The 22,170-nt window shown below is 32.3% G+C and overlaps 3 protein-coding genes across 3 annotated transcripts; 2 read left to right on the forward strand and 1 right to left on the reverse strand.

Moving 5' to 3' along the window:
* The first annotated feature begins 4,479 nt into the window (after nt 1-4,479).
* LOC8282892 lies at nt 4,480-5,253 on the forward strand. Its single transcript, XM_002522898.4, has one exon. It carries the CDS (start codon nt 4,567-4,569, stop codon nt 4,957-4,959), a length of 393 nt encoding a protein of 130 aa, XP_002522944.1. The 5' UTR covers nt 4,480-4,566; the 3' UTR covers nt 4,960-5,253.
* A 2,641-nt stretch (nt 5,254-7,894) lies between these two features.
* LOC8282893 lies at nt 7,895-11,151 on the forward strand. Its single transcript, XM_015721648.3, has 5 exons — nt 7,895-8,353; nt 9,076-9,787; nt 9,878-10,115; nt 10,719-10,781; nt 10,931-11,151. The coding sequence occupies exons 1-5, from the start codon at nt 8,017-8,019 to the stop codon at nt 10,991-10,993; spliced, it is 1,413 nt and encodes a 470-aa protein (XP_015577134.1). The 5' UTR covers nt 7,895-8,016; the 3' UTR covers nt 10,994-11,151.
* Nucleotides 11,152-11,697: 546 nt separating this feature from the next.
* Nucleotides 11,698-19,146, reverse strand: LOC8282894 (heat shock 70 kDa protein 16). The gene is made up of 10 exons (XM_002522900.4): nt 18,990-19,146; nt 17,241-18,552; nt 16,372-16,584; nt 14,956-15,051; nt 14,732-14,863; nt 14,025-14,225; nt 12,954-13,100; nt 12,737-12,865; nt 12,522-12,652; nt 11,698-12,168 (listed from the first exon to the last, which is right to left on the reverse strand). Exons 2-10 carry the CDS (start codon nt 18,408-18,410, stop codon nt 12,096-12,098), a joined length of 2,292 nt encoding a protein of 763 aa, XP_002522946.2. The 5' UTR covers nt 18,411-18,552; nt 18,990-19,146; the 3' UTR covers nt 11,698-12,095.
* Nucleotides 19,147-22,170: the final 3,024 nt, after the last annotated feature.

Genomic DNA, 22,170 nt, shown 5'->3' on the forward strand with positions numbered 1-22,170 from the left:
GTACGGTTTCAAACTCTTATAATAAGGTCTCATATTACTGATTCAACTCTTGTACATTTCGCAAATCAATTAATTAAGACCAAAATTAACAAAAGAAGACAGAGTTGTACGTGCTAAGTCAATAAGAGGGTCACTATCTGCATTAATTAGATAGGGCCTGCTTGAGTTGCTATGTATGTTTCCAAAATGGTTGGCTAGCTTAAAAGGGCAAACCCAAGTCACTTGTGATGTATAATTCCAGCAACATAAGTGATATATATGGATACGGGAAAATACAAACAGTGTTACTACTATTTTACTTCTTCAGAGTTTTGTACAATTCAGATTTACATCAGCTAAAGTCTGAATCTAATTAGTTAAGTACAAAACTTAATTGATCTAACACTATGACTTCAAATAGAACCTCAAACTTAACTTTATCATTAAACATATGTGCATGCATTAGTATTTACTATAATGAAAGTCTGAGAAATGGCTAAATATTTTTTTTCTGTCTCAGTATATAAACCGCAATCAATAAAAGAGTGATACGTATATATGAATGTTTTATATTTTGAGATTAAATATGTATTAATCATCTATTAGTTTGATGTATGTATAGAGATATACCCTTAAACTATATATATATAAAAGAAAGATGATAGTGATATATACCAAATTTCAATATTATGATAGTTTAGTATACATACCAAAATCTGCATTGTGTTAAGATCAAGGAATCTGTTCCAATTAATCAATGTGAATAATAAATTAACAATAATAAATGTGATGCATTTGAATACGCAAAAATAAATAAATAAATATACTTTTTTTTTTTTGAAAAAGTGTATGAAAGGCACCAATTTCCATTAGAGAAACTTTAGTAAATAATAAACAAAAATCAAATCTGTTTCACTCCTGTGAGGAAAATAGAAATATAAAACACTCTCTGCCTACATAAAGAGAAGCTACCTGGGAGCAACGTATCTCATTTAGTGCTATTTATTTATTAAAAAGAGTATTTTTAAGTCCTTATCAGAATTGAATTTTTCTTTGATTCATTCTGATACTGAACTAATGTCAAATTTAAACACTCCCGTCCCCTAGAAGGACCCTAAAAAGATACTCACACGTCATTCAGAATAGCCACCACAACGAACAAATCCCGAAGAAATAGATTTCCATGTAACTTTGTAAGTTTGCCAATAATTCCTTTGCCCATCTCATTTCCTATCTTTTCTTTCCGTCTCTGAGTACCCGTCCCCCTAGAAGGACAGGAGCGTTTCTTAAAAAGCTCTCAGAACTCAGTGCCAGACACCCTTAAAATGGAAATAAGACAAGAAGTTAGGAAAGAATTTGAAAAATGAAGGATATCTGGACTACTATGGAGCTCGAGAAATTCAGGGAAGATGGACCATCTTTGGCTGAACAAGTCTTGCAAGAATCCAATGTTAGAGCCACCAACACAAAAGCCGAGATCTAAGGACTCAAGTTTCAGAATCCGATGCTGATGTTAGGCCGATGCAGTCCAATGCTGAATTTTCTCTGCGAATATTAAGGAGTCACAATTGAAAGCAAGATCAATACCCTCATTCTTTCCATGTTTAAATTTCTCACCAATATTCCTCCTCGAATCTTGAAAGATTCAATCAGGAGGCTATTAAGTTTGAAGAACAAACATGGATGCAGACAGTAAAAGCACTGAAGACAGGGATGGAGCTAGAAAAGTTTATAGATAAACTTGACACTAGAAAAACAAAAGTCAGAAAATTTTTCAAAAGCAAAAAGCATGTAGAGTTGGACAAAGGAATAAGATCAATGCAAGGATTTTCTTGCAATCAAAGGAATTTTCATCTAAGATATAATATTACTGCATGCATGGAGGCTATAGACTTTACCTAATAATGGCTTTTCTTTCTTTTGGTCAAACTTATGCATGCTGAGTTTAATTTGACTTGCATGCCTATGTATATGCAAGTGGTCTCAGCCTATGATAAGAATAAGACTTTTCTCATCAACTGCAGGCCCTACATTTGATTGATTTTCTTCTTTCCTTATGTATATGTATTTGGTGCATAGTCGCAGCAGATAGTAAACTCAGTGTGTATATATATATATATATATATATATATATATATATATATATATATATATATATATATATATATGATTGTTTTATATTTTGATATTAGATAATTGATAACTATTCTATTATTTAAAATTAATAAATTTATGTTAATCATCTATCAGTTTGGTGCATAGATGGAAATACAAATCAAGTTTATACCAAATTTAATAAAAAATTTATTTGAGTACATAGATTTATGAAAAATCTTTATTCAGGCTTAGTGCGTTGCTCCAGCTATAGACAAAACCAATAAATGATTGACATATATTTATTAGTTTTAAATAATAAAATGTGTGTTAATCATTCAATACTAAAGTATAAAACACTCGTACATACGTATTACAAACATATTAGTTATGATATATACATCAAGCCTATATAAGAATCTCTATAGATTTATACTAATTTTAGAGTCAATTAATATAAATTTTTAAAAACAACAAATGGAAAAATTAGGACATTCAAATATATCTAACTAATATTAATTTAAATTCAAATTCAGAATCTTGTAATCCTAAAAACTATATTATCCTTACATTAAAATTTATCCACATGATATTATTACAAAATTTAAAAACTGTAACGAAACCCGTTAAACGGAGCAATTAACCCCAAGTAAAATTATGTTAACAAGAGATTAAAAGCTTTGTCGCCAGGGTGAGGTAAGAGCTTAGCCATACATGCAAAACCAACTTTTATTAGATTGTATAAGTGATGATGATTGAGATTCTTTAACATGAGTTCGTAATCTTTTCATTTAATTTTGTTTTTGAAAGGAAGAAAACTTGCATTAAGAGCTCAAAGCCTTAGAACAAACAGCTGGGAAAATTGTCACAGAAAATACAATCATCTAAAGAAAAAGCAACAGAAGCAAACAAATGAGCCACTTTATTCCCTATAAGTCTAGCGTGAGACTGTTCCACTTCCTGGAAATCCTTTGTCTAACATCTAGATATCTTGAACAATTGAGCCGAATTTGGTTTCACTGGACTGAATTGTCGAAGAGCTGAGATTACTCACTTTCTACAATAAGATTTTTTTTTTACGTATCTAAAATTAGTTTAGAGTGTGTCGGAAAGACTCCAAAGTCTGAACTAGAAACTTTAGTTAATTACTGTCTCATCTGCATGCTGCTTCAATAAATTTTTGATACCTGCTGTACGAACCAACGTCAAACTCCACAAGATTGGTTCAGCTTTTGCACTCACGACATTAGACCTGTCCTTCGTTGTGGCGAACCATTCCTAACCCCCAGCTAGAGTCTCCCCTTTTTGCCTGCATCGATGTTCATCTTCATAATATTCTGAGGAGGATGCGGACATTTCTGCTGAGCTTGCACGACAGAACCTTCAGCCTCACCGTTTGCTTGCAACAAATCGTAATCTGTTGAACCCTCTATTTTTCCCTACCACAATGGTCACGCTACCACACACCAGAGCCCGACAATTTCTTCATCCGAGTGTACCCTCAGATACTCGAACCAACCACTGCAACATCGTTAACTCCCTCATATTTCTCCTGTCCATTTTCCAACACTACAATCAAACCAAGTTTCCTGAGAAAATCCTACAATCTTTGATAACATGGCTTGAACTTTCCTTTGCCTCACCACATGCTCTCTTGAACTACACCTCGATGTCTTAAGGCTGTCTTGGTAGGGACTGCACATGAAATGTTTAATTTCTTGGAGGAATTTTGAGCCTCCAAATTAAGACGACTCCAATTATGATCAAATTCTGAAGTCCCACTTGAACCCCCTCTCCTTACCTCCGAACTAGTATATTAACCAATCCGGATAGAAGATCCAAAAAAAGAAAAAAAAATTGGTAAGCTGAACAAACAGAAAACCAACCATTATCAGAATAATGCCCAATTCAACTATCTTCCAAACCAAAACCACTTATTGGTATTTCCTTGCTTAATAATGGCTGCCTCTTGTGCTAAGAAAGAGGAACCAATTGGTTTTGTTCCACCCTCTAACTGCCGGATTCGTACTATCTTTTACCCGAGCCTCTCTGTCTAAATCATTAGCAGCCGACCAAACATTTAAGCCATAAGAACAAGGTAACTAATTCTAAACTGAATGATTGAAATTTCATTAAAAATTTTAAATAATGACTAACTAATTATTAAACCGAAATTTCTTAAACTTTACTTATTCATTTTGAATTCAGTAGTCAAAAATATCAATAAAAATACAATGCAACACATGCCATATAAAGTTTGATTTTCAATAAAAGTAACTATAATGCCACATCATCCAACAATCTTATCCTATGTGGCAAAATATTAGGTTTGACTCTTTCTCCACCAAAAGAAAGCACCTCGCCTCCTTTATATATACCCATCACGTCCTCTCTATCTCCAAAACCTTGCTTTTTTTACACAATTATTATACCTACACCAACCAAACTCAACAAAGAAGGAAAAAGATTTGAAAGAAAAAAGAAAGAGAGAACATGGGAAATTGTCTACGGCGAGAATCCTCCATGCAATGGGGCGGTGACGACTGGGGATCACCAGCACCGGAGGTCCAGCTCTTCTCTAGCAGTACAAGGCATGTAAGGCAAGAAAATATTACGAACATAGAAGAGAAAGGGCTTCTTATAGGAGATAACAAAGGTACAACAATATCTCCAACTAGTGCTGCTGCTGCTGGTGCTACTACATCATCATGTAGAGAATTAAAGATCAAGATTACAAAGAAACAGCTAGAGGAGTTGCTTGGTAGGGTTGACATGAACGAATTATCTATAGAACAAGTTTTGGTACAGTTGGTGAAGGTTAGCGACTCATCATTTGAGACACATCGACGGTCGTGGAGGCCTAATCTACAAAGTATTCCGGAGTGATACATATATAAATATGGTGATGACCCATTACATAGCCTTTCTCTGCTCCATTTTTTCTTGTTAGATCTAGCTTAATCAGTTAATGTACATTATATATAGAGTGTTCTCTATGGTTCGAATTCATGGTCATTTTGTAAGATAGGTTTGTCCGGTATAGATCAACCAGAAAGCGTCTCTGTCTGTAGGGCTTGTTCATTGTGTATATGCATAGAAAACTAATGCTTGATTCCAGTTCAAGAATTTTTGTTTGTTCTTCTTTTTCGTTAATGCAATCTTTGATTGATTTTCATTGAAAGTGCCCAATAGACTGAACAATGAGGCACTATGCAATAAGTGCAATGTCCATTTAGCTGAACATATCATGTGCATATGTCATTGTCAATCAACCACTAAATATTTTTCTTTTAGAAGAAAAAAAAAGTGGATTCAATATCAGATACTAATTCCCATAGAATATGGATCAAATTTCTGAACCGATCTTCCACATTTCACAAATCTAATTAATTAATTAATTAACAAAGAAGAGAGAGTCGTGGTGGGTCAATTCAAGGGTGACTATCAAAAACATCAATTAAATAGTGCCCGCTGCTTGAGTTGCTCTGTGTGTTTTCAAAATGGTTGGCTGGCCGGAAAGGGGCCGAGTCACTTCTGATATAGTGGCAACAGAGTGATATATAATATATATATATATATATATATGGGAAAAAAATATATAAAAGTATGGCTATTATTTGACTTCTTCAACCAATTTTGTACAATTAAAATTTAGGGCACTTAAAGTTTGAATCTAATTAATTATCTACTTAATTAATTTGAGGCTTTGAATGGCTCATAACCTGCAAGATAAAAAAGAGAATGTCTATTTCGACCATCAAATTAGTACCGTACAAGATTAGAGATCGATGAATTAAGATAATAGTTAATGGTTTTATATTGTAGTTTTTAATTATTTTTTTTTTCTTTTTCTGAATCATATAATTAATCCGTTCTTCTTATTATGATTAAGGAATTTGTTCCGTATTAGTGTAGGAATTCAAAAAGGTACAACTTATACAATTAACAATAGTAACACGTGATGGATATTATATTATATTAAACAAACAAAAGGATCTGAGAATTCTTTTTTATATAAAAAAATGGAGTTAATATATAATATAACAAAAATAAAAAATTAAACATATTCTTCTGGATGTATATTAAAAATAATAAATATTTTTTTGAAAAGTAATCATAATTTATCCATGAAAGAAAGATATAAAACTTGAAGAATAAAAAGGAATGATTGTTTCATAATTAAACTGACTTCAAAGAAACATTAAAAACATGGGCTAAAAAGAAATCAAAGAATTATTTATTTATATCGCAATTAAAGTGGGCTTAATGTAAGATAATGAATGTTGTTGCATGCATGCATGCATGGAGGCTGTATAGAGAGACTATAAAGACTAGGGTTCTTCTTTGTCAAATTAGTGCAACTCATGATCATGTAAATGCAAGTGTTCTCTTTATGATAAGAATACATGACTCTTCTCATCATGTTAGCCTTTAATTATATATATGTATACTTGTTTAATTAAGAGGTGAATAGTTACTTTTTCTATGAAATCTAAAAATAACTTATCGTTTATTTGATTTGTAAAAATAAAATGGACAAAAAGACAAAAATAATAATTAAGCAATATTAATTAAGATGGTTATTGTTATTATTTTTATATTACTTGGCTTGTAATTTTGTATTTTCAGTTTTAAATTTTCAAAATATACATTAGCAAGCACCTCCATAACTGCAATTATGTTTAAACTGATGGATTGACCCTTTGTTTGGAAGAAAAATAAGGTGAAAACTGAGAAATTAATTCTTTCCATGGAAGAAAAGTAAGGTCAAGACTAAGGAGGGGAAATGGAGTAAAAATTATAACATAAGGAAAATTCTCAAATTATATCATAAAGGAAATTTCTCTCATTTGAAAAAACTTAACACAAAAAATAGTTTATAATAAGTGAAATTCAAATTTTATCATGTCTTTTTACTTATTATGGATATAATTCAATTTATTCTCTATTGAAAGAAACAATAATCTGGAAACCATTTTTTTTCTCTTATTTTCTTTTTTTATTTTTTGTTAAAATTTTATATTCAGCTTACCACGTATCATATTTTAAATCAGCACGACAATGGTCTCTTTATATATATATATATATATATATATATTAATCAATTTTAGTAAATAAATATTAATATATTCTTAAGAATAATAAATAGTTCTTTTTTTATATAGAAATAGTAATATGGATATTGAGTTTTCTCTTTACGAAAGCGGTAAAAAATATGAAGAGATTAAATATGATATTTAAATAACTGCATTCGTTAAAAGATTTATATGAAATGGAAATGCAGTTTAGTGTGATCAACTGAAACATATTTTAAAAAAAAATTTAATTTACCGCCTACGATTAATGAATATTAAAATATTATATATATATATATATATTTTATATTTGATATATATTTTTATTTTTTATATCAATATATAATATTCAGATTATATAGCATATTTATTACTTTTAATTATGTTTTGAATAATATTGTATTATGTGGTTTGGCTGAAATAAGTTTGCTCATGTGTTCATTAAGCCTAACAAATTTACTATAATTATTTTTAAGTGGCTTATCAGATTACGTTCTTCATAAAACTATACGGTTCCAAAATCTTACCTAAAATTTCCTGATTATAATATTTTCATTAAAACAAATACCGAAATTAAATAATTAATTTTCCAAAAAAGAAAAAGGGAAAAGAATTCGATGATTATAATTTTTTCATTAAAAAATATTGAATTTTAAATCATTAATTTTCCAAAAGAACAAAAAGAGAATATGATTTTAGTCTAAAAATTACCCTTAAAAATAAATATTTAACATTACAGCACCTACAAGAAAAGAGGGAAAATTGGGTTTAATTTTGAAAATGACATAATGCACAGAACCAAATTAGCGCGCCAATCAATCCTTAAAAGTTTCCCCTTTCGATTTCATTCTCCTTCTCTCTCGGAAAAATGGCCGATATCGAACCTCCTTCTTTCTCTCTCGGTCTGGACCTCGAACCCGAACCCGAACTACCCGCTCAGCCGCAACAGCACTCCGCCATCAGCCCAGGTCCCAGCTCCAGTACCCTCTTGAACGATGATTATGAAGATGATGATGATTTCGGGCTTGAGGTTGTGGATTCGGATCCAGAAACCGGGCCCAGTTCGCCTCGGGTATTCAAGCGGCTCCGAAGAGGACCCGCAGTTGAAGAATCAAGAATGGAGAAGAGAGAGCAGGAGAAGGTGTTTTGTGATAATGGTGATGATGAGATTGAAGAGTTTTCTTCGCAAGAAGATTTTATTAGAGGTTATTAAAAAGTTATCTTTTTAACAATTTTGATATGGGTTTTTAGGTTTTTAGCTGGCTTTTCTGTGTTTTTTTTTTTTTCTTTTTTGGAAATTCTTTTGTTCTGTGCATATTATGTATGATTAGGGTAAATGTGAGAAATGGGTTTTATGTAAAAAAAATTGGTGGTGTATGATTTGGTATTTATTCGTGTGAAGTGTACAAAGCTATGTGTTAACTGATGCTTAAAAGGGTTTGGGACATTAGAGTATTCTGCTACGGATTTTTATTTTTATTTTTACTTAAGAGTGTCTTATGTTTCTCTTATGTCTTGCAATTTCTTTTGAGAATACTCTTTCAATATTTATGTCATAGATGATTTTCTATAGATCCTTAGTGTTCAAGTTATATGCAGTTCATGCTAATCAGGCATCTTGTTGATGCTTAGCTTGATTATTTGTGCGGAATGTAATTTAGTGAAGAGGATTGTCATATTGCAAATGTCAGCTTATATGGACATGTCTAACCCTTGGATGTTTAAGAATTAGTTTGCAGTAATACCAATAACTATATAGAATGGAATATGTGTGATTAAGTTAATATCCTTTGATTGTGCTTTCAAGTGCCTGCCTTGGCATCACATCTTTCTGTCAACTTCATCATGACTTATAGAATATATACGCCCAACTAGTTACTATTCTAAATGTCATTTTCAAATATCTAATTTGTTCTTTCAATTGCAGATGCATACCCATCAGCAGAGTACAATTCTGTATGTAGTAGCTCAAAGATTCCGCTACATGGTTGTGGGGTTTCTTTAACTACTCAATCATCAAAACAGTTGAAGGAGAAGAAAAAGGAAAGGGCTTCAGATGCTCCATCCTCTTCTTGCTTAGGAACAGGGAACAATGGGTTGATATTTCCGAACTTAACTATCAGCCCTCTCCGAAGGTTTCAGTTAATTGACTCTGATTCTGAAGAGCCTTCTACGCGTAATGATGTAAGCAGAAAGATCTCAGGAACTGATTTATCCTCAAAGGAGCGCCAGCCTAATTCATGTGAAAAGAAGAGAAATCCATCAGCAGAGAAGCATCAAAGTGAGGATTTGTGGAAAGATTTCTGTCCAAAGAAAAGTTTTCACGTCCCAACACCTGTTCTGGATGAGGTCTGTGAAGAATATTTTCAGTCCCTTCGAGATACGAATTCAGCTAAGAAATTGGGAACTAATCTACCTAAAGATGGTGGTGTGGGCTGTCATCTGGATGCAAATACCATTGCAGGCTTTGAACAAAGCTGGAATTTAGCTGACCCTCTTCCTCCAGCTTATAATTATTTCTGCCATGATGATTCAAGGATTCAGTCACTTGTCCGTTCTCGCTTACCTAATTTTTCCCCTCTGTGCATCATTAACAACAGGGAAAATCATCAGCCTAGTGAACCGGTTATTAATTACATGTAAATTGCTTTACATTTCATCTACTTCACATGTTTGTCTGTATGTTTAGTGTCAATTACATTATTAATGTGAGCTTGCTGCCATTTCAGGAGCCAATTTAATGGAGAAGCTTCTAAAAAGGGAGGAACTTGTAGAAACAATAATAAAGATTCAACAAGAGGAAGAAGCAAATCAAAGAAATCAATTGTCAAAGAAGCCTTACCTGCTTCACAGGTCTGGATAGACCCAAAACGCAGTGCTTCTATTCCAAAGGATGCTGGGAAAAGACGTGTCCATGCAAATGGTCAAGCTGCTGGTCACTGGTATACTTCCCCTGAGGGGAGGAAGGTATGTTGAGTTCTCGTGTTGTGAAATACGAACTTTTTTAAACAACTTAGGTTTTTGTAGTAATTGACCAACTGTGGTTGATTGATTTTGATGCTTTTTATATTTCATTGTCTTGTAAAAGTTCTGAGGATTCAGATACCCTTTGGTCGGTTGGTAAGTACCGCCAATGTTCAAATCTTAAATCAATAATGAACTTCTCAAACCCTTTATTGAGCTGGCTAGAAATTTAATATAAGAGGAAATGGAGCTATAAGAAAACCATCAGGATTAGTTCTAAACTTTTCTGAACCTTTGACCATCTCTGTGCCGTTATGAGAAGAATGTGCTGTGCTTGCTATTCCAATAGCTGTGAGATTAGTAGTACCGAACCTTGCCTTACAACTTTTCTTTGGCATAAACTTATAAATGAATGCAAATTAGATTGGGATCCTCGGGACAATTGCACAATTGTATTCCTCTTGCTCTTGTTAACTTTTTTGATAATCTCCAGTCGTTAGGTTTTGATCCTCTGTATGTGATTTTCTTTCTCAATATTTTGAGCACTTCTATCCCCCTTCATTATGTCTTGAAGCTTTCCTGATCATATTCCTCAACTATTTGTAGGTTTATGTCTCCAGAAGCGGGCAGGAGTTGACAGGCCAAATGGCCTACAGACATTACAGAAAGGCAAGTTCAGGAACATCTTCTGTTTGTTTGTTTGTTTGTTTTTTCTTTATTTCCTGTTCTCTCCTCTTTTTGTTTTCTTATTGTTTGCCTTAAAAGATGTTATGCTTGATGCTATATCCTTGATGTGACTTTTTCTTTCTTGTCCACAGGAGAGTGGTGGGTATAGAAAGTCGAAAAAGAAAACGAATGTCAAGAGGAAGAAGAAAGGCTGAAAGTGGTGGATGCTTTATATTGTACTATACATACGTGCAGCTTTCTTTGTTGCTGCCATATCTGTGCAATTTCTTTCTTTTTCTTTTTTGTGAAAATTGTAGATTTCAACTTTTTATTGCAGGTCATCTAAATTCGATTTTGTCCCCTTTCCTTATTATTGGTGTTCTTCATCCAGAATAGTTATCTCATTTTTATTTGGAGTTTGGTGATACTAAAGCAAGAACTTGTCAATTCTATTTAAAACTTCTACACAACATCATTGGCGGGATGCAGCTAAATTTAAGCTTGAAACCATGAGATCGTGCTGGAAGCAAAATCCACTAATATCTGCAAATTCCGGTCTTTAATTTTTGAGTGAAAAATTCACTGCTTTGAAGGAATCTCAAGTTTTTTTTTGAAAGTATAATCATGCCAAGGCTCCTTAATTCAGTGGTTCATAAGCCATAGGCTGAACGAACTCAATTCCAGCCAGAGGGCAATGCCTTGGTGGCTATGGCTCAGGGTTATACATCTCTACTTCCTGGATTTGGGAGCCTGCTTGCTTGTGACGGGCTTTTCTATTTGTCTAGGTGACATTGCCTCGTCTTCTGCTTTCAGCTCCCTCATAACTGATAAAAGATACATATATACGCAACCAGCAAATAGAGACAATTAGGGATGCAATTTAACAATGGAAGTGGAATTAGTCGATCAACATGGAAGATGGAGGGCAAACACATGATTATTTCCAGAGGCAAACTTGAGCATTTACTACATAAACAACACCAAATATGGTTAAACTACATATAAAACAAATATGGGAACAGAAATCAAGCAAAACTCAGATCCATTGTTTTGTACATTTGGAAGCATCGAAGCAGACAAGTATACTCTCCTCTATGGGCAATCCATCTTGATGAGTGCTTCGCAGTCTGCTCCATGTTAATGACATGTTCAGGTTACCGAAGAATAGAGGAAACAAAACCTTCAATACTTTTTGTGTATGGCTGTCAATGTATATTAAAAAATTGTATAATTACGCTGTGTAAAACCGTGTAAGTTACAAGTGTCAATTGAATGGAACTTTTCTGATGAGGCCTTCAAGGCTTCAACACCTTGATCCTATTGCTGGTCTGGGCTCTTGTCCTCGGAATTTATGGGGGAAGCCTTCTTTTCCAATACGTGCTTGCATATCCTGAAATGCATGGCATATGAAAGTCACTACACTCACCACTGATCATAATCAGAAATAAATGCCACAAACAGAAATTGTTAGGATCGTTGAATCATGTATATAATGGCCATGGGTTCCTAATCAAGTGCAATTTATTTTTCAACACAACAGACCCCATCAGTTAAATGTATTAATCCTGGTTAGATGTGTTCTTCCCAGCCCATAGACATCAAGTGTTAAGAATTTACTACCACCTATTTGATCAGGACCACTAAGTCTTGCAGCACCTATATCTGCAGTTTCCGTATTCTAGAACTGCAATGCGAAAACAAAATCCTGAACTTTCAAAGCAAATAGAATGTAGAAGAAATTACGAGTTCAAATCCTCTGTCCTGCTCTTTATCTCCTTTGACCATAATACCGGGTTAATATTCTTCGGTAAGGAATCTTGTTGTTGGGTTCTCTCTCTGAGCCACTGCTCTGCTTTATTGCACTCATTATTGATCTGAAATTAAAAAAGAAAACACCACAATTTCGTTAATAAAAGGTTAAACATTACATTTGTAGCTTGTTATTTCAATAACCATACCAACTCCCTATCCTCAGCTGGCAGAGAATTAACAGCCATTCGATAATCCACAATGCAATTCAACAGATCCCGTTTAGCTTGTGCTCTTGCTTCTTCATCTTTATATCGGTTCTCAATGGGATCCACCAACTGTTTAGAACAGGTGAAAAGAGAAGGTCAGGCAAGGAGGAAAAAAATGGAATGTTAAAACTGAAAGATTTAGAGAAATAAAATTCACCTTCTTAAGATCCTGCATTTTTGAGGTATAAGCATTCTCAGTTTCATCGTCACCGTCTTCATAAAGCCACTCTTCTGTCTCCTGTAGGCTCCTGGAAATCCCCTCTCTCTCTTGGTCATTGGCAAAGCTTCGATATGTGTTGAAAAGCTATTCACATAATGTCATTATTTCTCAAACCAGAATAATGCTGGTAAAAATGAAAAGGAATTGCGAACTTGAAGCTCTCTTACAGTTTGTTTGGATGGGCTGAGGTGGAAGTTCAGTAAAGAAGGGGAAGGAAGGTTAAGGGAAGTAACTACTTAACCTGTTTGAGATTTAAGGTAAAGGAAGGATAAGAGGTGTTGAAGTCACAAAAATATATTCCTATAAAAATAAAGAACCTGACAAGAAAGGGTTAAAAAGTCAAATTGCTCTTTTCCAAAGCTTTGAAAACTTTCTTACCATTCCTTGCACCACAAATCAGGGAATAAGCAATTTTCACAATTTGAGGGGGTATAGCTTACCCTTCCATAACCTTACTTCCCCTGTTCTGACCTTCTCTTAAACAAGGGTAGGCGTTTCCCTCATTTATTTACCCTCATTCCCCTTCCTTACGCCTCATCCAAACACACTGTTAAGACCTAGCATGGATATGGGGCAACTCTATATTTTAAGCCCATCCTTCATTATTCCAGATTAACATCATTTTTTCTGTGAAAGAAAACCATTTATAGGTAACACAGGCCAATAAGTCAATAGCAAGCTTATCATGTTGATACATATGTTCTCCAGATATAAGCACAGTGGAATTAAAAAAAGATAAGAACAAGTTAAAAAATATTGCACAGTATAAAGGCATTTAAATATCTGCTGTAACCTTTTTAGGATGTGGATGTTAAGAAACCATCTACATGTCATCTAGTTGGTGTTAAACAGGTGCAACAGAAGTACAATGGTGTTGGAAACGGTATGCAATCCAAAAACCCAAATAGATTATCGCTAAGTTAATGAGTAGATCCATAGATATAAAAATAAAGAAATCAAGGTATCTTTGAAAGATTCGACCACTGCGTCAGCAATTTGATGTTCTACCTTATTGCGCATCTCATAAACATAGGACTCCAAGGCATTCTTTTGGTCTTTAGCTTGTTCGACAATTCTGTCCTGCTGAGACAACTGAAGTTCCTTCTCTTTAGCTTCCGAAAGCTCAGCCTCAGTCATTCCACCATATATGTTCTCGCTAACTGGTATCTCAAGCCTCCGGCTGGATTTATCTTTTATTGAGCCGTTAGCCTGAAGAAAGAAATGGAGCATAAATCAACTTGATGTATGCCAAGGCTTTTGCACTTAGGTAATGGAAAATCAAAGAGCAGAGAAATTATAAGTTTTTAATATGGTAAGAGATATTAAACCTATTGTTGAACTCTCAACAACAAGCTTGAGTTTAAGCCTTTAGGTTGAATGTGCATCGGTAATATCACCAAGTGGTCAAGAGTTCGATTCCTAGATGCCCAACTGTAGTATTAGGTAAGAATGTCCTTATCCATGTCATTCTCATGGAGGCATATTTCATATCTATAAAATTATTCATTTGCACTAAGTTACAGAATAAGAGTTGGGTGGTTCTTCCACAAACATATATCCGTAGAAAAAATAAAACCAATAAATAGATAAGGGTTTCATATCACACATCCAAATTGAGATACAAACCACCAAAAGTTGGAACTTTCTGATCCCTTTGACAACAAATATATCACAATAAAATCTACATGCAATAGTATAGTTCAAAGGAAACTCACTGAAGCATCTGATGATCTGACATGAAATTTCGCATCATCCTCATCACCATTTGCAGAGTCAACGTCCATTTTTTCTATTTCTGAATGGGCACTGGTCCTTCTAACAGGATCATCCATATGGTCTTCCATCAACTGAAGCCATAACAAAATTTAGACCAGAAAAGATATCCTTCAAAGTGTGATAAAATTAATAGATAGACCAAATTGAAATTCCTCATGTTTACCATTACTGATTCAATAGTGACAATCCCATGAAGGCTCAAATGAACTTTGATTTTAAGCCTTGCCTTTTCACTGTGTGAGCCTGGGAATGGACCAATCTGCATATACACATCAACTCATGTGATCCAATTACACAAAACAAATGCATTCCTATGAGGACCTTAGCAAAGCATAATATTTATGAATAGCCAGTGTCAAATGTAAAAACATTTATTTGGCCCACAAACATTCATGTGCCTTACATCATTATATGTTAATTGATCTGTTAAACAAAATAAATCTACATATCTTAGATAAGCAATGCCTTATATTCTACTTAATGGAAAGCCATGCCACATTAAAGAATTATCTTTACAGTATGCAGCTGCCAACGAATATCCAGCATGGACAGGATTATTGCCTTGCTATCCATTTAAACTTTTCTCATAATACTAATGTTATCAGACCATAAACAAATCATCCTCATAAAAGAAAATATTTCACGCTGAATACCCTGTTACCATCTAATAATTTTCAGCTGTGATATTCTCACTCAAGGATATGCAGAAATTTAAATGCAATAAATGAAGATGGCATGCAAAATATGTTAAATTACTAATATTTTAAGTGTTTGTTATATCTCCATTATGAAAATCAGTTATATGTGCCTGTTACATATTCCATTAGTAAATCATAAAATCAGAGATGACCCACAAAGTAACTAGTCTAGAAGTTCATGATTATGCTCATCAAAATTTCTAGTCATTACTCATTAATAAGCAGTTCATGTCTATTTTAACATAATACACATAATCTTTCATCTACGCGTGCAGCATATGGGCAGATCTATGTTCCAAGTTTTTACTGTTAGTAATGATTTTAAAGAGCACATTTTCCTACCATCCAGTCTAATAAATTCAAAGATGGAGTGATATTATCATAATTATGATTTCAAAATAGATAGCACATAACTAAGGGGAAACTGCTTAAATGTCACATCCTACCCTATCTGAATAATTGCATATTTCTCAAAATCAGACACAGTATAATAGTCTCTTGCACTCATACTCAAGTTCCAATAACCACTAGCTTCCCACACAAAAGTGCAGGACCATTACACAAGGTGGCAAGGCATGACAACTATCAAATTAAAAAATTGGAAAATATTTTAACTGGAAAAAGAATGCAGATCTAATTTATAATGACTGGAATAGAAGATACTTTCAAAGTGCTGTATGGTGTATTTAAGCCTTCATAAGACACCACCTTGTATAGAAACATGAAGAACAATATCAGAATCAATTAATAAGAAAATGATCATCTATGTGTCTTAAAAAAACCATGAGAGGATCTATTCATAGTAATCAACAGGCAAACCAACCTGCGGCGGAAGAAAAAATATGAGGGGTGAGGAGGGGGGAGAACTTCGGTACACTTACTGTGAAAAAACTAATTTTTGAAGATACACCAGGGGGTAATTCATTCGGATTAGCATAGAATGCTTCCAAATGAAACAAGCCACTTCGTTGAAATGTCAAAACTTTAATACTTGGAATGGATTGGCCTTTTGGAAACAGCACACTATTTGATCCTGTGCCAATTGGACCTTCATCTGATGAGAATCCAATCGAGAAAGGAAAAGAATCTTGAACCTAGACAAGACATTAACTGCAGTTACTTTCTTGTATGTAAGAATGCAGCAACAGTAAAAGCATGCGTCTCGATGCTAGAGAATGTCCACCTGATTATTGTATTTTTGCATTTCTGTAATAGCAGTGTGTGTGTGTGTGTGTGTGTGAGAGAGAGAGAGAGAGAGAGAGAGAGAGAGAGAGAATGAGTTGTCCATTATAAAATCAAACTTTTTGGTTTGTGATCGTAACAGAAGGAAAGTGTTAAACATAGAATAACGATAAGACCTACCAGATAAATAAGGTGCAGGTGATGCAAAGAGGGCATCTGAAAATAATTTTAACCACTACTGACTACCTTGCTTTTGTTAAATTGAGTTGACTAAATTGCTCATGCAAATAGTTAATAAGGGCTCTTCAAATTGTGCTGACTAACTTGTTAATGCAAATAGTTAATAAGGGCTCATCAAATGAGTTGACTAACTTGTTTGTGCAAGTAGTTAATGACATTTCATCAATTATGCCATTTTGAATTTGCTGAAACATAGTACCACAATAATATTGAACAAACCAATATCTATTTGAAATTAAAAATCACAATGCTAAAAGAGGGAAACAACACAAAAAATATTTGACAGGACAGTACTTCAACAACTCATAATTCCTCTAAAGACACATACCTCGTATTCTCTCACTCGAAAAACTGGACTAAGCATTGCACACTGGAGGGCACACCCACGAGCCACACATTCACTTGCATTCAGTTTCCGACTGGGTTCTCTCCCAAACACAGATGCCAATAACTTAGTAATAGCCGGTATTCTAGAACCTGAGCCAACAAGCTCAATGGAATTAATCTTTCCCACTGATATTCCTGAATCAGCTAAAGCTTTTCTGCAAGGAACAGTAACCCTCTCCAATAATCCCGAAGCTAGCCTCTCAAATTCCTCCCTCTTAATAAAACCTTTAACATCTTTCTCATCCATCAAGCACTCAATATTTAGCGGTGCCTCAGCATTTGCACTCAAAATCTTCTTCAACTTCTCACATGCTGCCCGTAACCTTAAACATGCTCTGACATTTGAATACACATCTATTTTGTACTGCTCCTTGAATTGTGCTGCAAAATAACCAAACAAAACCTCATCAAAGTCCCTTCCTCCCAAACTGCTATCAAAAGCATGTGATAGGACCCTCATATGCCCAGCCTCAAATGATACAATGGATACTTGCATATCACAATGTCCAATGTCCACAAATGCAACAAATGTTGGTCCTGAGTTAGAGAATTCTGTTTTGTATATCCCATAACTTAGTGCTGTTGCAGTACAGTCATGCATCAATCTCAAAGGCTTCAACCCAGCAATAGTTGCAGCATTCAAGTACGCCCGTCTCTGCAAGTCTGAGAAATATGATGGTATCCCAATCACACAATCTGTAACCGGCATTTCCAAATTTTTCTCTGTTATTTCTTTCAAATGTGAAAAAAGCATTGCCATGATCTGGACTGGCGTAAATGTATACATCTCACCCAAATATTTCAAGTGAATCAAAATGCCACCATCCTTCCCTCCAGAAATTTCAAATGGTAACAATTTTAGCTCATTACGAATGTCAGGATCTGCAAAATTCCTGCCAATCAATCTCTTAACTTGACATATAGTGGATTTTGGATTCATCGTAGCAGAGGCAGCACCAGCAGACCCAAGAAACCGCTGTTTCTCCCCAAAACAAACCACAGCTGGTGTTTCACGTTTTGATTCATCATTCAACAACACATCAATACCCCCTTGTTTCACAGTGGCAACAACACAGTTCTCGTTACCAATATCAAACCCAACTACACTCATTTCAGTTCACTGATAACATATATCCTAGAACAGAAACAATTGACCACAACCCCCACTAAGAAAAAAGAAATAAAGAAACAAGCCCAGTCCTCGTTGCCAAATCCCTCGAAATTCAAAGTCCGCAAATTGTGACAGCAGAGAGCTACAAATAAAAACAGGACCAAAAGAAAAGAAAAGGGAAATTAATTCATATTGCATTATAGTAGAATACAGCTTGTGTTTACTCGAGCGAAATATTCATAAAAACAATCAGCATTAAAATCAGCTCCTCCTTGAATTGCTAACAAAATGTCCAATTGCTAAGGAGGGAAAAAAAGAAATTTAAAAATGATTCTTAATAATCAATGATCCAACCCCATAAAACTCGCAAAAGTTGATCCATATTAAAAAATTTGGAAACGAAACAAAAATACCCAATAGACCGAAAATCCCAACTTTCTCCCACATTTTCCGTCATTTTCTCAGCAACCAAACAGAAAAAGAAAACAAAAGGAGCATCAAAACATCATAAAAATATACACATATAGACATGAACATAATTTAGGTTCAATGAGATAAAAGAGAATAATAAGAATATACCTTATTCATTGATAATTGATTGAAAGATAGATAATGTAATTGATAATAGGGTAAGTTATAGAATTAGAAAAACTAAACCCTAGAAATTGAAAGTGAAAAGTAAATCGGAGGCTGAGAGACAAATTCTCCTATTTGTTTGCCAATGCATAATAATAATAATAATAATATACCTTTTTTCTAAAAAAATGCAAGCAATTATTTATCCATTTTATTACACTTTGCAATTGTTTTGTCTTTTAAAATTTACGGTCGGAACTATCAGACCACCAAACCATCAACGATATAATAGAAATAATTATTTTTTATGTTTATTATAAAAATAAAAAATTATTTAATATAAAAATATATCTTCAGCAGGTATTTTTTAATGTGTTATAAATCAAATAAAACTTAAGAAAATTATTCAATAAAATTTGTCAATTGAATTTGATTAAATACTAATATTTTTTAAAAACAATAAAATATTAAATTTTTAAGATATTTTTACCATACAACTAAAAGATGTTATTAGATTGTTAAAATAAAAACTTTAAATTCCATCAATATTATTAAAATTTTGAATTTAAATGGTAGATAATTTTTTTTTAATATTATCATGAAATTATCTATATAGCTCAAATTTTAAAAAAAAATTGAGATAATTATGAAATTAATATTATATATAAATTATTTTTATTATTATATTATATATAAATTTTTAGGTAAAAATAACAATGATTTATCCTTATACAAGGGACATTTATTAATGGGAAAATTACTAGTCCAACGTAAACTAATATTTCCTTTATTCTATATTTATTTTTTAAAACTTTTAAAAAATTAATTATTTATTATTTTATGTATTTAACATAATAATAATTTTTTATATTATTTTTATATTAAAATTAATAAATATTTATAAGATGATAATTTAGTCTTTTTTTTTTTATATAACTAAACCTGTTAAAATAGGCTTGTAATTTCAATGAACTACTAAAAACTAAAATTAATATAAAATATATATATATATATATATTGAATTATCAAATCCCAGAAATTATGATCTCACGCAAAGCCCAATTTGGGGTTTTGGTTGTTCTAAAAGTGGTCTACGTCATTCTTTACTTGAGGGGGAAATAAGGTTCTGTTTGGCTGTGAAAACTTTTTTCTTTCTTTTTAGTTTTCTTTTCTATTTTCTGTATTCTACTTTTTATTTTCTAAAGATAAAAAAAATTAAAACATAACGATAATATTCATGTTCAAAATAGTATTTTGGATTCGCAGAGCACTTTAAAAACTTTGCTTTCAGTCCTCGAGTGATAAAGAAAAAGTTACAAAACAACCCAAGTTATTTAGAAAAGATGGCAAAAAAATACTATTTCCATTTCAGAATGGTTTATTTTGAAAGATTTTTAATTTGAGGTACTAATTTTCTTTCCAATGAAAGCTTCCTTTTTTTGGCTCCAAACAATTTAATTGCACATCACACAAATAATAGATTATAATAACAATGCATTGTTAAAATATTTATAAATCTCATACTGTATTTGGAAATATAAATATTCGGTTAATGAGATGATTTAAATGATACAAGTAAATATCAAACAAGAAAATATTTATTTTAATATATGTTTATTCCTAATAATAATTAATGATGTTGATAGAGAAGAGGACAGTAATTTTATAAAAAAAAACTCCATTTTATAATAGTAAATCATATATTAATTTTATAAATGTTATTTGATAAATTTAAATATTTCAGTATTAATATTTTTATTTTATTTTCTTATCACTCTCATAAGAAAAATTTACTACTCCCGTCATCACTCTTAGATAAAAGAATGCAATATACACATAATAAAATAATCGTACAATTTCCTATTAAAATAATAATATTTATAAATTAAAATTAACTAATATAAAATAAAATAAAATATGTTGACAAATTAAAAAATAATTGACAGTAGACTAAAAAAAGAAATTTTAATAAATAAAAGTGAGGATGTAATTTCGTTGTGCTTTTCAAAAGTGACTTTTCTAAATTGGAAAAAAGATTTATTATTAAACTCTTAAATTTTTTAGTTTTATTATATTGATCTCTTTGAGTTCTCATTGTGTTTTATGAAATTTTTATAATTTTATTTTGCTTCGATTAAATTTTTTATACATATTTTTTGAGGATTTTTTTTATTCTATTGAATTTTTATAGTTTTATTTTTACTTGAATTAAGAACTTAATAATTTTTAGTCAAAGTAAAATAAAAATATAATTTCATAATGAAAATAGATAGATTAAGGAGTTTGATAGAATAAAATAAAGAATTTATATAGTTCAACTAATTGAATTTGGAGTCCACTAGCATTGCCACTGCCCATTTTTTATTTATCAGTCTTTCTGTCTCTTTAAAATAAAATCAGTAGTTTTGAATGGTGGTTTTCTTTCTGAGTATATTTCCTTAGTAATTTCTATATTTCGCTTGTTTATTTCTTAAACTAATGGAAGTTTATTAATAATATTTTGTGTTCTCGTAATGAGAAATTGTTTATACTTCCGTGTAGTTCTTGTATTTTCTTGAAATATCTCTGAAAATGGTTTATTATACAAAAAATCAAACTAAATAATTTTCGGTAATGTCTTATATGTGATGTTAGATTCTGGTATGGCTTGGGTACATCCTTAGAAGAGATCATTTGCATTTGGTACTCGACATCTATATCTCAATTCTCTTTTTCATTCATGGGAGATATATTTGCATGAGTTTTCGATCTGTCATCTTTTGTATAACCATAAATTCTTTTTGATAACTTAAGGGAAACGAAGATAGCTTTGACATGCTCGCACGAGGTGCGTGAAATCCAACTTTTCCTTGAGTTTGTAGTTATTGTATTTTCTTGATTACTTTAGAGCTTTCTAAAATGTAATTTTGTTATTAGTTCTTAATTTTGTTGGACTTGAGCCTACATAGCATGATTGGGTTTGTAGTTTATGATTTCTTATATAATTTTATCATACAATAAAATGAAATGAAGTTTTTTAAGAGTTTAAAAAGAAAAGATATTCTGCTTTCTTAGTTGTTTGAAGTGTTTATATTTATTATACTTTTAGATCAGCGATGTATATAAATTGATTATAAAATTTAGAATATTATATAATTTATATGTCAATAACTCAAAATTGAATAGAATAGTTTTAAAAAAAGTA

This window comes from Ricinus communis, chromosome 9 (assembly GCF_019578655.1).
Source record: "Ricinus communis isolate WT05 ecotype wild-type chromosome 9, ASM1957865v1, whole genome shotgun sequence".
NCBI lineage: Eukaryota > Viridiplantae > Streptophyta > Magnoliopsida > Malpighiales > Euphorbiaceae > Ricinus > Ricinus communis.

What these genes read in the sequence shown, in the direction of transcription:
- LOC8282894 (XM_002522900.4), bottom strand. Translation starts at nt 18,410, where the DNA reads ATGAGTGTAGTTGGGTTTGATATTGGTAACGAGAACTGTGTTGTTGCC. An exon ending in TTCGAGTGAGAGAATACGAG is followed by an intron (nt 16,585 to 17,240) that starts GTATGTGTCTTT and finishes TGTCTTGTCTAG; the next exon opens with GTTCAAGATTCTTTTCCTTT. An exon ending in TCAGATCATCAGATGCTTCA is followed by an intron (nt 14,226 to 14,731) that starts GTGAGTTTCCTT and finishes TTCTTTCTTCAG; the next exon opens with GCTAACGGCTCAATAAAAGA.
- LOC8282893 (XM_015721648.3), top strand. Translation starts at nt 8,017, where the DNA reads ATGGCCGATATCGAACCTCCTTCTTTCTCTCTCGGTCTGGACCTCGAA. An exon ending in GAACCGGTTATTAATTACAT is followed by an intron (nt 9,788 to 9,877) that starts GTAAATTGCTTT and finishes CTGCCATTTCAG; the next exon opens with GAGCCAATTTAATGGAGAAG. An exon ending in CCTACAGACATTACAGAAAG is followed by an intron (nt 10,782 to 10,930) that starts GCAAGTTCAGGA and finishes TCTTGTCCACAG; the next exon opens with GAGAGTGGTGGGTATAGAAA.
- LOC8282892 (XM_002522898.4), top strand. Translation starts at nt 4,567, where the DNA reads ATGGGAAATTGTCTACGGCGAGAATCCTCCATGCAATGGGGCGGTGAC.